This window comes from Larimichthys crocea, chromosome XVI (assembly GCF_000972845.2).
Source record: "Larimichthys crocea isolate SSNF chromosome XVI, L_crocea_2.0, whole genome shotgun sequence".
NCBI lineage: Eukaryota > Metazoa > Chordata > Actinopteri > Sciaenidae > Larimichthys > Larimichthys crocea.
Genome location: NC_040026.1, coordinates 18132363 through 18148264, shown reverse-complemented (window position 1 = coordinate 18148264; position 15902 = coordinate 18132363). Strand labels below are relative to the sequence as shown.

The following is a 15902-nucleotide window of genomic DNA, read 5'->3' as shown; positions in this document are numbered from 1 at the left end:
TCTGGATGAAGCGGTGATTGCAGATGGTGCGATAGAGACATAGAGATCATTTGTAGAATTGTATTGAAGATTTCCAACCAAAAATTATGCAAAGAAGGGCACATCCAAAGCATATGGAAATAAGGTAGCTGGATAAGTGATCACACCTGTCACAGACAGGATCTACATCCTCATCTACTTTAGACAACATCTGCAGTTTCACACTGTAAATCAACCTAGTGTGTGTACAGTGTTTGATGTTACAATGTTTAGTATATTAAAATATGACTTGATTGTAGATTCACTGTATGCATTGCCTGTGCAGGTTACAGTTGTTTGAGCTATTTAAAAACATAAATGTGTTACTCCAAGAAAAACTCTATTTTAAACATGTTGACAGGGAGTTTAGACACAGATGTGAACTGCACAGGCTTTGAGACAATAAGGCTGCTGACAGCAGTCGAACAGGATGTAAAACACCAACTCACTGGTCACATTGTGCAGTGTGAAAAACTGTGATTATTCTGTGTGTGTGTGTGTGTGTGTAGAGCAACACTTGCCACATTACCCTCAGACCCAGCTAACACCATGTTTGTAGCAGTTTTGTAATGAGTGTGTTTTCGTGTGCGCTGTATGTGCATACGCTGATGCCCATGTGTGTGTGTGAGGGGAGATGTAAAACAGAAACTTCTGATGTGTTAGAGAAGGTGTTCTGTGCCCTTCATATATATATACAGTATAAACTCATCTCTATCTTTCTCACCCTCCCTTCATTTCCTGTTTCAGGCCCAACCAGCACAAGGTGAGACAGCGGTTCAAGCTGCAGGCTGCATGAATCTGTAAGTGATCGAAACATTAGAAAGGAAGTAGGACGTTTTTTTTTACTTCAGTTTGTCAAAAAACAAAACAAAACAGACTGTAAAGGCCTTATATACGTTCTCTAAGTTCTCTATCATAATAAGAATTACAGTATCAGTTTACAGTCTCTCTAAAATAAGCTGCAAAGCGGTGCAGTGGTTAGCACCGTCACCTCACTGCAAAAAGGCAAGAAGAACCACAGCAAGGTTGTTACTGGTTCCAACCTCAGCTGAGGCCTCACTTTGTAAAGTTTGCATGTTCTCTCCCCGTGTCTGTGTGGGTTCTCTCTGGATATGCAAGCTTCCCCTCACAAAGATTTATTAGAATAAGATTAACTCTTTTTTGATCCCTAAATGTTTAATCCTAAAAGTTTTACAACCACACAGAGAAAGACAACCAAATGTCAAGAGATGGTGGAGTAATGAGCACCCTGGGACCGGTTAGGGGTCCACCACCTTTCTCAAGGGCTGGTTGTTTGTCTCTATGTGTAGAGTAAACCTTTTATTTTTATTGCAAAAAGTTGTTTTGTTTTACTATAAATATAATCTATACAGATGTGGATGACTGTATATAACCTCTGAATAGCAGGTGGCAGCTGTAGATGAATGCATTCCCTCCAGCTGTGATCTCAAACAATCCCACTTCTTCCTCCCAGTATTCCAGTATCCAGGGTTTGAAGCTCTCCGCAGATCTCTGACTCACATTTGGCCAAAAGAAAAAAAAGAAAAAAGAAAACGGGTCGGTCACTTTTTCAGCTTTCTGCGTCAAGTCAGACACAAAACAGGCAGGAAAACACCGGAAGTTACAAGATGTGGCGTCTAAATAAAAGCCTTGTTACAAAGTTACATTAGTTTGTAACACAGAAACACTATTAGAAGTCATGTCGTCTGAGATCTGTTTATGTGGAGCACAGATTAGAAAGAATACATTCAGTTACACTCACAGAAAGACTGCTTTAATATTAATGTGAAAAATTTAATCATTCAACCATATCTTGTATTTTCTACACTTTTTTCTGTTGTAACACATCTTGAGCACGCTGAGAAGTTCTTATTAAAATCTGATTTATTTTCATTTTTTATTGTTCAAATGCAAATTCCTTGATTACACAGAATGGTTTCAAAGAAATACTATGGCCTAATAATGCTTAAAATGAATGGTTTTCTTGATTTGTTGTCAATCATGTCATCATTACTTGTTATTTTACTGCCACTGTAGTTTCTCCTTTACACCTGAAACCAGAGGGAGAGGCAAGGGGTATTCAGTCGGCTACAATCTACAACCACTAGATGCCACTAAATTCTGCACAATGGACCTTTTAAATATTATATTTAATAAAATACTGTGAAACTAACTCCAATGTCTTGTAGGCCATCACTTACATTTCTAAATTTGTAATTATTATTGTTGTTGTTTCTAATTTCTTTTGATAACAAAACCATTAAAAACATTGGATGGTGTTTTATTTTGAAAATCCAAACAGGAACCAATAATTTAAAGGTGTGTGCGTTGACGTTGGTCACTTGTTGAGCGGAGCGCGCACACACACACACACACACACACACACACAGGAAACCACCCAGTAATAATCTCATTTTTGCAAAGGATACGACTCTGCAGTGCCGGACTCTTATTTTATGACAGTTTTTCATCGGAAACATTTGTTTGTTTTTATAGAAACAGGCTGAAGCGTTAAAAAAAAGAAACCTGACAGAGCGCACATCATTCAAGTGGTTATCATGTCTGGTGAAGAAGCTCCAACTCAGCAACAACAACCTGAGCAGCAGGAGAAGAAGCCCGACGAGCCTCCGCCGGCTCCGGCTGCAGATGCTGCAGATGCACCGCAGGAGGAGAGGAGCGCTCCTGCAGCCGAGGAGAAGACTCTCTCCTTCAGGGCTCTGGTCCTCACCGGGCATGGGGGCTACGACAAAGTGAAGCTGCAGGTGAAGACGCAGAGCGAGCCGCGCCTGCAGCCTGGAGAGGTCCTGGTGCGGGTCAAGGCGTGCGGGTTGAACTTCGGCGAGCTGCTGGGCAGGATGGGCATGGACGAGATGTTGCCCTCCCCGCCTGTCACGATGGGAATGGAGGGCTCAGGGGTCATTGAAGCGGTCGGGGAGGATGTGAAGGAGCGGAAAGTGAGTAAAGGCCTGCCGAGTGCACTCACACCCACAAAACACCAGCATGCACAATGAACAGTATCCAGGATTTCGATTTACACCAGCTGAGTTCACTGACAAGTGTGTATTTGGACTGGAAACCTGCATCCTTATTGGTCCTCAGTGGCACACAGGTTCTCCTTCCTGGTTAAGACAGGGTTGTAATCTTTGCACTAAACACTAAATCAGGTTAGTTCCCCCACTGAACATTAAGAAAAACTGCAAAATCATGAAGAGAAAACATCTGTTTGTTCACTGATTTTAAGATGACATGCATTTTTAGTGGATATTTTTCAACCAATATCTATTTTTAAGGTGATTATTCTTACTATCAATTAATCTGAAGATTATTTTCTCCATTAGTTGGTTAAATTGTTTGAAAATAATGAAAAATTTCCTTCAAATTGTCAGACCAGCTCTCCAAAACTCCCCCAAAATATTCAATATTTCAAGAAAAGAAGATAAATGGACTATCAAAGTGGTTGTTTCAGCTCTGTATCTTACAGTGCCATCTGTTTTCTTTGCTTTATGTTGCATAATGCAGAGTGACGAAAGCAGAATTGCTTCATAAATTCAGCTTTGTTGCTGCAGAATTAACATTGCGGCAGTCTGAATAGTTACAGTGTTTGATTTACGGTACGTCCTTGAGGCGTTCAGTACAAGAGCATGTTTACCTCCTCGTTGATAAGAGCTAACTAGAGGTTGAGTTTTATGGAGTGGATTTATATGCTATGTGTCCGTGCCTCCTTTAAATTCATATATCCGAGGATCCTGCCGGTATCTGCCCGGATTTGAAAGCCTTTCTGCTTTTCTGGGTCTTCTAAAGGAGTGGAAATGAGTTGCAACACCTGATGTTCTATTTGAAGCCTACAGATTCCCATTCCCCTGCAGGTGAAGCACATATTTATGAGATACTGCAGAGCTGATCCCAGAGCATCCAGAGGCTACACTGAGTTTATTTTTACAGAAAGGTATTGAGGATGAATCCATAGTGACTCATTTCAAGCAAACCTCCATGGCTTCATGTCACACTTTTTCCAAATAAAACCCTCCAGTTATCACTCAGAGATACATATTTATATACTTTCACTGCTACATTGTTGGTCTTTAACTGGAGTTACTTATGTTCTCTCACTTTCTTCTAAATTTTTGGTTTAGGATCTGGGAAGTGCACTGTTAATCGTTGTGCATCTCAGCCTCGGTTTGAGCCTCGATTTGAGGTTACAGGGGCGTGGATCTGATTTTCTGAAAAATATATAACTAAACGAACGCCTACAAACACTTTCCAGAATCCTGAAGGACTCTTTTAAGTATCTGGATAAAAAATGCAACTGTTTCCTAAGTTACAAACAAAGATAGCAGCCAAAAGTGACATATATTTCTGCTCAATATATATCATTCAGCCCTACTCTCAAGTATGGGCTTTTGATTGATCAAAATATGAGCGAAATCGCAGAAGCTGCAGTTAAATAGAAAGAAGAATAGAAATGTCCTGACCTACAAATCTGGTTCTCCAGGTATAAGAAAATCATGTTTGTGTTGTGACAAACCAAAAAATGTCACATCACGATGATTTATGTTTTATTTTTGTGCTTGAGCAAGAACGTAGGTATGTCATGTCTGCATATCTGAAAAAGGAAATGGGGTTTGCAACTTGAGAAAGGAGGTAAAGGTCTTTATTGTGCAACAGATGCAAAAATTTCCTCTTCCAGATTGTCGGAGAAGTCCTAATAGGATTTTGGAAACACCTACAGGCTTGGCTCCGTGACTGGGATGTAACGTTAATACATGAGGAGCTATGTGCATCTGTACAAGCTTGTTTTCAGTCAGCTGTCGTGACTTCTTTCAGAGATGGTGTTTTACTGCTGATTGTCGCTTGAGTGTCAACTTGACCATATTAAGCGCCAACATGAGACATAATAACCATATTTAGCTGCAGTGCGAACGAGGCCTCGACGTGTCAATCTTGAACGAGATACTCTTGGGGTCAGACATCATCTTTTCTCTGTTACATGTATTACTGAAGCTCCACCTCCATGTCCCTCTGTGTAAGCATGGAATTTCCCTCCTTCTCTTCTTCCTCCACTCCCATCCCACCCTGCTCTCCCTTCCTCCCTGCATCCTTCTCTCCATTTTGGGAGAGAGAAGGAATCCTATAGGGGGAGTGGTGCGTTCCAATACCTCCTGTCTGGAAGGAAGCAGCAAAACACCACAAGACACCACAAAACCACAGATGCAGCAGTGCAGAAAACAGGGTGTGATTCCCCACAAGGATAAGGCAAAGAATTTAAAACGTGCGAGCGTGAAGTTATGTTTTTAGGTCAGGAAAAAGAAGATTCAAGATAGTTGGTGAGGTCAGTTTAATAATCTGGGTGGGACTGCACACACAGAGCAGGAGATAATAACATAAAGGGAAGTGATCCGAGCTGAAACACCGAGGCTGCGAGGGTGTGGCTCTTTCATCAGACGCTTGGAAAGCAGACAGAGCAGATGTGTGATGTAGGATCATGCGTGCAGCACGTCTTTCCTGATTCCAGATCCGGCATTACATTGTCGCAGATGTTTTTGTTTTGTTTTTAGACGAAATGCCTCGACAGTCGAAGATTATGCGTCACGACTTGATTGATATTTTGGAAAAGACGGCAGTGATTTCTTTATGAAATGGTTCCAAGAGGCTGCTTTGAAAGAAATCCACCATCTGCTCTGCAAACAATAAACTCTTTAATCAATTTAATGTTGATGTATGGCTGTGTATTCAGCACACTGCATCGCACCCTATCTGGTGAATTAAGGCAGGTGACTTAATGTTTTTAGAATAAAATCATCATAAATCATCAGGCACTGTACTTAAGTACAATGTTGACTTCTCCTGCTACTTGTAGCATATATAACAAATACTTTTTACTTCACTAGTTTACCTAAAATAAAGTATGATAAGCTTATGACATCCAACATATCGTTAAAGATTAAACCAGACAGCCCCAACTTTTTTGGCTTGTGACATTTTACCCCCCCAAAAAATAATGTATTTGGAACCTCCAAACAACTTTCAGATGTTCAGAACATTATGAAATTTTCTTCTTTCCAACCTCAAATATAGCTTCAGAAACCTGTGGGTGACGTCACGCCTACGCCGTCCATTCTTTACACTGTCAGTGGTATAGAGTAAGTTAGCCTAGTTCCAACTCAAACAGTTTTAGTATGAGTAACAGTGGAATGTGTAATGTAATGTATCAGTCAGTCTTTTTCTTGTCTACCGTTGAGAAGTGTTTGTCAAGTTTCCACAGTGTCTTCCTTCAAACATCCTTCCAGTTACCTCAGTCTGTGTCAGCTGTCCAGGAACTGAGCTCAGCCTTTTTTTTTTTCTTTTTTTTTTTTAAATTGGCTATCATGCATTTTTTTGGTCATCCAGTGGAGGTTTGAAAGTGTTTCATAAGACCAAGAGTTGAGAAATAAACCCCCCAAAAAAGGAGCATGCCATTTGAGGTGGACGTAAAAAGCATAAAAACACAAAAGTTATTAGACTTATCTTAGTACAACAGACAAATGCAAGAGTGTGTGTTTGCGTGTGTGTGTGTGTGTGTGTGTGTCATCTGTCTATTGTCATGGGTTTGTGTGCAGCAGGAAGTGGGCGTGGCTCAGAGCTCTTGAGGCTGTTTTAACAGGAAGCAGTGCAGCAAGTCACAATCAGATCAGACTTCTTTCCTGTGCCCTTCACTAGTTTCGCAACACCGGTGATACGTTAATAATAACGCTTCTCTGAGGGATAAAGCAGCACACAGAAGTGAGCACTGCATTTCCCATAACTCCCCTTGTATGAGCTCATATACGTTCGGGCACATGCAGAAGATTTGATTTAATCTTGCGTAATATACATGTCAACATGCTTGTGTTTTCTAAAAAAGAAAGATGCAGAATTAAAGAAAAGATTGAACACTTGTAGTCATACACTGAAGAATGATGGACATTTTTCTCTCTTTTTTGACATTTTACAGACCAAATAATACATCAAGTACATAGGTGACTACTGTAACTATCACTGCTTTATAAGAATGAACGCGGTGTATGTTGACAGAGAGTGTAATAACCTGGCCTTCATGTCATCCAACATCAGAGATACATCAGATGACTTCCTGCCAGCATGACCTCAATTTCCCATTTGACCACAGTGGAAAAATAGCTTGTGTGTCTAAAACTCAAAAGCAAGGAGGTGGTGAAGAAAGAAACTGAACTCTTGGAAGAGGCAGTTACTCCTCATTCTTATTGTTCATAGAGAGAGTCAGTTAACCAAATACGTAAAATCATAGTTTACACTTCCTCTAATGCAGCTAATTTGGTTTTATTTGTACGTGTGTTGAGATACTTATTTGAGATTACAATAGAGGTGAATGGGATTTTATTTTTTCTCCTTTTAAACAGTCAGTCAGTCAGTCAGTCAGTCAGTCAGTCAGTCAGTCAGTCAGTCCACCACTTTGGTCCAAAAATGAGATGTGATCACTGGAATATAGTTTAAAATAAGTTTTGCATTTCCTGTAATGTTTTTATATCAGCCTCCCACATAGTTGTGTTCATGCACACATGCATGCGCATACATCCACGACTAGTTACCAGCTAAAATGTGACGGCAAGATCCGCTAAGCGGATGTGAAATGAATGGTTGGTTGATTAGGGAAATAAAGGAAGTGAAGTGCAGATCAGGAGTACGACCTTTTCAACAAAATGAGCTCTGGTTCTTGAAGCAGTTCTGTTCAGGATTCAACAACAGGCAACAATAAGTGATCTTATTATGAGTAATAATTCTGTCTCCTGCATAAACCTTCCATAGCAGAAAAGGTTTTTGTCCTATGCTGCTGTATTTTTAACATCTGGCTTAGATAGCCTGATATTTTCTGAGGTGGAACACTCAGCATTACTCAAGACCCATCATGAAATGTCTTGAAAACGATTGGTGCACACATTCATGTCTGCAATCAGTTGCTTTAGGACCAAATGCCTGCAAAACTATTGACATTTCCATCAGGCTCAGCTGTACTTTCTGTCACGCTAATGGACAAATGATAACACACTAAACTCAGATGTGAACGCTGTAAATATAAGAAGCATAGTGGATTACATTTCATGCTTTTTGTCTTTGAGTGCTTACATTGAAGGGAGAAAAACACACCACTAATGTGCAGCACCTTCCTGAGTGATGCACTGCAGCCATTTTGCACCAGAACACTCACCACACTCCAGCTTGAGGTTAAGACGGAGGAGAAAAATAGAGCCACTTACACAGGGGGGGTGATGAATTTTGCCAAGACACCAGGGAACCCCCGACTCTTTGTGATCTTTAATGACCACAGTGAGCCAGAACCTCAGTTCGACATCTCATCCAAAGGCCAGTAAACATTACATTAAATATGCTTATATTAACATGTCTGTTGTTGTGTTTGACAGCTGGGCACACACATCACCATCACCACCACCACCACCAAGAATCACATCAGTGACTTTGTCATCCATCATCTCTTCCTGTTTTTTCTCCATCAGGTGGGAGATCGTGTTATCGTGCTGAGCCTCGGCGGCATGTGGCAGGAAGTGGTTGTTGTGTCCGCTAGCCGCACCTTCCCCATGCCCGAGCAGATGAGCTTTGAGGAGGGCGCTGCACTTTCCGTTAACTATGTGACCGCCTACTTGATGTTGTTTGAGATGGCCAATGTGAGGCCGGGCAAGAGTGTTCTCATCCACATGGCAGCAGGTAAGACACAGACAGTACTGAAAAACCTAACGCACTGCAGTGTTGTTTTACTGCATCAGTTTAATCCCAGTAAAACCAGCGATGTCTGACATACTGATGAGCAAACACACATGTGGTGCCATGGCTTAATTAGTGTCATTTGAAAATGTGATATGATAATGATGATTCATCAACTCGACAGGTTAAAAACTGTAATTTTCTTCTCTTTTATGGCTTCTAAATATTGTTTGGTAAAGCAAATAAGGTGGCACTTGGCTGCAAAATTTGTGCCATTTAGTGCAGAAACCATTAACGAATTAATCAAACGGCTGAAGTAAACTGACTGGTCATTTATCAAGGTAAAACATAGCTGGTTACAGCTTCTTAAATGTGCCACTTTTCTCTGTTTTATATCATTTTAAATTGAATATATTTTAATTTAGAGTGAAGGTGTCTCTTTGGACTAATTGATCGTTTGTATTTCTGGCATTAGAATAGACCAAACTATTAAAACATGATCCATCACCTCACACTAGATCAATGGTCTCAACCATGTGATGTGGTATGATTGGGCAGGTGGTCTGTCCCATGATTTAATCATGAAGTATAACAAACATCTCTGTGAGAGTCGTGCGAGTCACACAGCTCGTTCGCTCAGGGTCACTAATCACTTCTCTGAATGCGGCCGCATTTCTGTGCAGAACCATCATCACTTGAAAAACCAGAGGTCATAGGTGAATTTATAGCGTGTGTGTGTGTGTGTCTGCTTATTCATAATATGGCAAATAGGATCGTTATCGGGCACGGTTGCTTTGGCAACACCTGACATTTCAAAAAAACGGGCTCCAACGCCGCAAAAAGCAATTAAGTCTAATTTGCTGTAGAGGAGTGTGCGTTCACATGTTGAAATAACTAAGGTCCTCGCTGTGTCATGTTAACCACATTAGGATGGAGATCTGATCTTTATTTATTGATTTTTATCTTATTTATATGTTTATTTATTTATTATCAGAGTCCTGGAATTGTTGACAGTGTCCAGTAGTGGACAGAAGAATGATTTGTTTTACATTGGTTCTTTTAATCAGTTTTTTGCAGCATCTATATTGTTATAGTTTACAGTTGATTCAATAAAGTAGAGATTTGCATATCAACTCAGATGACTTTTGAGTTTGAGTCGCAGTGTTTGTCATCGTTAGTTTGTGTCATTAAAGTCTGAATTCAACATAAAAGGTGTTAAAGCTGCAGTAACTCAGATAGCTCAGTGTTTGTCAAACCACTCTCCAAGTCCGAGTGGTCACTTGGTCAGTGTCAGCATCCACCATCACGGTCTAGTGCTCTTCTGCATCCCCCTCCCCCCCTCCATCCTCTTCAGTGTTGAGTAGGCGGGTGGCCTGTATGATTCAGCCACATGAGACCAGGGTGATGAAGAGTGCAGAAAGGATTACTGGTGAGCCAGCACGCCCAGGCTGCCATGACCACAGAGAGCAGAAATCACTGTTTGTTCTTCAGCCTTCCAAGGTTTCAAATAAAAATCACCACAGTGGAACATAGTGCCACTACTGACCATAATCCCATCAGTGTTAAATCTAGTTGAATCTTTCATAAATCTCTGTCTGTTTAACCCCTTAAACTCTAGAGTCCCCCTATTAATCTCTCTTAAGTTGCTTTAAAATAATCTGTCTAAGAGGACATACATTGTATGTTCTGTATCCGCTTGTTCCAACACTAAATCATGTTTACACAGTGTGAAATATACCAATGGAAGTTAATTTTCATATTTCATTTTGACCCAAATTCATCTGGAAATAATTAGTATTGTAAGAAAGCTGGGTGTCTCCATTGCACTTTTGAAATTAGAATTACATGTGCATACCAGCTGTAATCCACAAATAATACACAATCATCACTATCAGGAGGAAAAATAGTCCTAATAATAAAACACAATTTGTAATAATAAATAATAAGATAACACAAGATTGTATTCAAATCTGGGTGGATCTTTTGGTATTTTAAATCGTGATCTCTTCAAAGCTTATTCCATGCAGCTCATTTTTGGTGAGTGAAAAAATGTGTTCAATTAACTCTGGTATTTATCAGGTGCTTAGTAAAGCAGGTATGAGTCATCCAGAAATTAGATTTATTCAGTGAGTGTATCAGAGAGGCATCACACAGAGCTCAAACAGCTTTTCTTTGAAGAGTGAATCACCTGCCACCATTCTGATTTATTTTTGTGCCGCTGCTCTGCACGTCTACAGGTGGTGTAGGCATCGCCGCTTCCCAGCTGTGTCAGACTGTGCAGGACGTTACTGTTTTCGGCACGGCATCAGCCTCCAAACACGAGACCATCGCTCAAGGTGGAGTAACTCACCTCATCGACTACCGCACCAAAGACTATGTGGCAGAAATCCGCAAAATCAGCCCAAAGGGTGAGAAAATACTCCAAACTTTAAAAATCTTTCACCACAAAATACACAAATCCTCACCTTTTGTCCCTGGCTAGGAAAGTTCATATTCTCTGATTTCATGTTAATATTTCGGCGTCTTTTGTTTCTTGAATATCAAGTTGAAACCGAGATGTAAACAGCTCCTTATCTTTATTTTTCTGTCTGTTCCTCTCTGCAGGAGTTGACATCGTCCTCGACCCACTTGGTGGTTCAGATTCCCAAAAAGGTTTTAGTCTGCTGAAACCTTTGGGCACACTTGTAGTCTATGGTAAGACATGTGGAAAAACATACATAATGTTTTGGGATTTTAGCTTTATTTTACTTGGGTACATTTTAGCCAATCATAATGACACTTTTTTGTATCATTTTACCAAAAATGGATGGACCTGAATGATAATTAACAGAGGTGGAAAGTCAGTACTGTACCAATAGACAGATCTGAGGTACTTTTCTTTAGTATACTTCAGCTCCACTGCAGTTCACAGGCAAATATTGCAAATACAGCTACATTCAGTCTTCAAAATCTTCGCTGTATGTTTTTTTTTTAACCTTTTCTATTCTATTGTTATTCTAGGTGCAACCAATAGTGTGACAGGTCCGAAGAAGAACCTGTTGGCCATTGCAAAGACCTGGTACAACCAGCTCTCTCTCAACACACTGAAACTGATGCCGGCCAACAAGGCCGTCTGCGGCTTCTACCTGGGCCACATCGTTAACGAGGAGCTCGTTAGCAGGACTATGTTCAAGCTGCTGGAGCTCTATGGGCAGGGCAAGATCAAGCCCCACATTGACTCATGCTACCACTTTGAGGAGGTTAGTTTGATCATGGTTTGAATAGAAAAGATGAAAGAGGTACTATTTTTGCATGGCATACGTGTTAGGCTCAGACACAGTATCTGCCTCTGTTCCTATCAATTAAAGGCAAAACTGATCATGAACCATTCAAACACAATAAAAATATATTTATACATTATTTATTTATTACCTTGGTATTTGTACAGATTTAACAAATGAGATATAATATGTTAATTGATCAGCATTAAACTTGCCTGCAGGATTTTTTCTTATCTTTGGATAGAGGCAGGCTAGCTGTTCCCCCCTGTTTCCAGTCTTTATGCTAAGCTAAGCTAACTGGCTATATTTATCCTATAGAAATGAGAGTGGCATTGATCTTCTCATTTAATCTTCAGCTAGATCCACAGTGGGAATAAAACAGGAGCTCCGCTGAAGCTTTCTGCGTCACAACCTCACAAAAACTCCTTCTGGTGTTTTTCTCCTTTCCATCTTTCTATGCGTGGTAGATGAGCAAACCTCTGCTCCCCCCCCCTCTCACATTATATTAGATGGTACTTAAAGGCCTGTTGCTATGTGACGGCCTAAATTGTTGCCGTGGTATCCACTACTTACGGGGATGTCTTTGTTTTGAGTTTCTCTGGCTGGCTTCAAGGATAGACGGGATTGTGATGCAAGACGATCCCGGCTGAGTGTTTGCAAGCAGGAAACAGACAATAGCTGAGGCAGGAAAAGATTGGAAATGCAGATGACACATGGCATAGATAGTCATTGTTCTCATTTATCTTCTTCCTCGTTTGACTGAGTGTGAGCTCACGTAGTCACTGCAACACTAGCTCAATTAATATTGTCTTCAGGAGGTGATCTTTCAGCTTTTATTTATCAGGCAAAGATTTAGGGTTTGAATGATAGATGCAGAAGCTGTTTAAGGAGGACAAAACACCCATTGTGCACATCCTCCTCTGTCTTTTCTCAGGTGGCGGATGCCATGAGGCGCATGCACGAACGCCTAAACATCGGCAAAATCATCCTTCTTCCTGAAGCTAAAAAGGAAGAAGAGAAGCCAAAGTCCGACCCTGAGCCCGTAGAAAATGTGGAAAAAACTGAAGCCGCCGTCAACGAGCAGAAAGAAGAGGCCACGGAGGAAGTTAAAGAAGAGAAAGATTGAGTAAGAGTGTTTGAATGATTTTTTTTTTCTCCCCCCAAGCACATTTTCACTGAGTTCCCTATTGTTCAAAAAAGGAAAGAAAAGAGAAGAAATGCAAGATGCCGTGAATCCTTTGACTTTTTGTCAGAATTTCAAACGTTTATGAAGATTTCTGTTGTGCAATTTGTCTAAAGTGTAGTGTCCACGTTGGAGATACTTTGTGTTTGAAATAGAAATGAACTGTATTCTGTCGAGGAATAGTGTATTCTGATTACAGGTTATCGTTGAACTACAAATTGAAAGAGACAACATGACAACAGCTCTAACATAATTTAACAAACATAGGGCCGTTGTGTGAAGAGCTGGTGCAAAACTTATGAAAGTCTGAGAAAAGTAGAAGTGAGAAGCCAAAAGTCACATCACATTAGTCATCACTGATGATTAACATAAGCCATCATGCGTTGTAACCAACTTTACACTTGCTTCATTATATTACAGCATGGAAGAGGAAATCTCCCTTATTCATTTTTACCTATTTGGGATATTATTCATGACAATATAGGACAAAAAGATTTAGAGACCATTCAAAGTGAGACATGTATAAAATGTTTATGTTATTGAATATTAATTTTGTCTTGTGTCAAAACTAAATTATTTTATATATTATATCAAATCTCTTAATTAATTTAGGAGCTGATGAAAAAGAGTTATTCCTAATTATGAGAATAAGAGCATATGAGAATGTATTCTGTGGCTTCATACATATTGGCTCTGGGTTGTCTTTATAAAATACATCGTAAAATTATTTATAATCTGAAATTTTATCCCAAACTCAGCATCCACAAGTCATGTGACTGTAATCAGAATACATTATTTATCTTTGGTGATCAGATTATTAATCTGAAGGAGTAATGAGTAAGTGTAAATGTGCCTACCCAAACCTGTTTCTATTAGTAGATATTAGTGCAGTGATCATTCGTGTGGTTTCTTTGTGATGCACTACTCAAATCTAAGTGTAATTATGAGATGAATTGTGTGTTTTCACATCCTCGCCTCCTCTTTGATGAATGTTGTGAGACAAAAGCCCGGGTCAGTGTTGTGTTCTAGTTTAAATGTTTCTGTTTTTTCTCTGATGTTTGTGCCAAATTTAAAGCCAGCTTCCACCACTGCCGTCAAAGCCAACTGTGAATAACAATTAGCGGGGACTTCCCTCGCCTTGGCACTCGTCACTCGGTGTCACGCCGAACTTGAGCTGACGCCGTTTGGCAAGCCGCGTGAAGGCTGATTTTTATCCGTTTCATTGTTGTGATCCTTCTTCTTCTCTTTTTTCTTTTTTTTTTTAATCTTTAGCTGCTTAATTCCAACATTTGCAATCAAAGTGATTAGTGGCAAGTTTACAACCACAGTACATGTGTTACTCTTATATATATACACACAGGGAGAAGGTTAAAAGGGAATGAAGGAGAAGATACTCTGTTTCTTTGCTCAGTACATATTCATGTTGAAGCTCTTTATAGATGGATTATTAAGTTTCCATTTTCCTGCACAGTAATCACGTTTTTTTTTTTTTTTTTATGGCTTGCATATCTGTTTCTTTGAAAGGCTGACCTTAAAAAGTGGCCTCAGTTATTCAGATGTTTTGTCCAGCTGTGGGTGTAATTCAATGCTGTGACGCAGAAGACGCTACCGAAGCACAAGAGAACGAGTTTTCCCTCCATCCACACTAGAGCAGCTCCTCACATTCCTCTCCCCACCCTCTCAGTCCTGCTCTCTGTCTCTTCCCTCTGGAGCTGAACTCTCTCAAAAACTCTCCACCATATATTGTTTTGATTTCTAAAGTACTTGTAACAAAGTTTCACAGATATTGCTTCATGTTATTTACATTTGTGGCTCTTTTTTTCCCCCCCTTTCCATTTGGCCACTTGACATGTATTGTTAAGTTTGGCCAGGTTTCAATCTCCTAGTGTGAAGTAAGATCTGATGTGGATTTTAGTAGGAGTAGGAGCTGGAGTCGTCTTATTGTTATTATGTGAAGTTCATCATGTTTAACTACTGAACCAAATGGTAGAGGAGTTTAACTAATGAGCATGTTGAGTTTTATTTTTATTTTTTTTTAATGTGAAGTGAGCAGATTGTTCTCCGAGTTGGTGAAGATAAAATATGTTTTGACATATTTCACATGTCTGGTTGCAGCCGCAGATGAGGAGCACGGCGACAAAACGACACTGTGCTTTTGTGCCAAAATGTAACCTCGCTCATGCAACCAGTGACATCTGGTGGTTAAAGAAAAGATTGTGCCTTTTTTAAAATAAGTGATTTACTCTCCACTATGTTGCCTGTGGGCTAAAAGTCCCGTAGCCTGCCTTGTCAAATGTAAAACGTCATGAAATAAGCTGGTTTCTTGATGGGGGAAAAAAAAACGTCTTAATTACAACTAATCCAACTCAGTTTAATCAATGTTTTACACGAAACTCAAAATACGACATCACATTTGTTCAGTGGGAAATATTAAATGTGCTAAAAACAAACACAAATTACATATTCTGTGTTATTAATATCAATCAATTCTAATAATGACCTGAGCCGATTCAACCGCATATTATCTTTCAGTCATGCTAAACGTGTACAATAACAGTGCATTTCATTTGAAACATAATAAACAAGATTACGACCACTCTGTGTGATGACAGATTTTGTGTGTTGCTGCATTTATGACGATTAAAAAAAACAATGCTGCCTTTCATTTTATCATTTTTATGCACACTTGGCTGCTGTGTGGCACTAACCTGTCATCACATACGTTCCCC

At 39.9% G+C, this 15902-nt stretch overlaps 1 protein-coding gene across 1 annotated transcript; it reads left to right on the top strand.

Moving 5' to 3' along the window:
• Positions 1-2368: 2368 nt before the first annotated feature.
• LOC104930974 (synaptic vesicle membrane protein VAT-1 homolog) lies at positions 2369-15769 on the top strand. The gene is made up of 6 exons (XM_010745883.3): positions 2369-2972; positions 8526-8733; positions 10968-11138; positions 11335-11424; positions 11731-11969; positions 12925-15769. The coding sequence occupies exons 1-6, from the start codon at positions 2577-2579 to the stop codon at positions 13114-13116; spliced, it is 1296 nt and encodes a 431-aa protein (XP_010744185.3). The 5' UTR covers positions 2369-2576; the 3' UTR covers positions 13117-15769.
• The last annotated feature ends 133 nt before the right edge of the window (positions 15770-15902 follow it).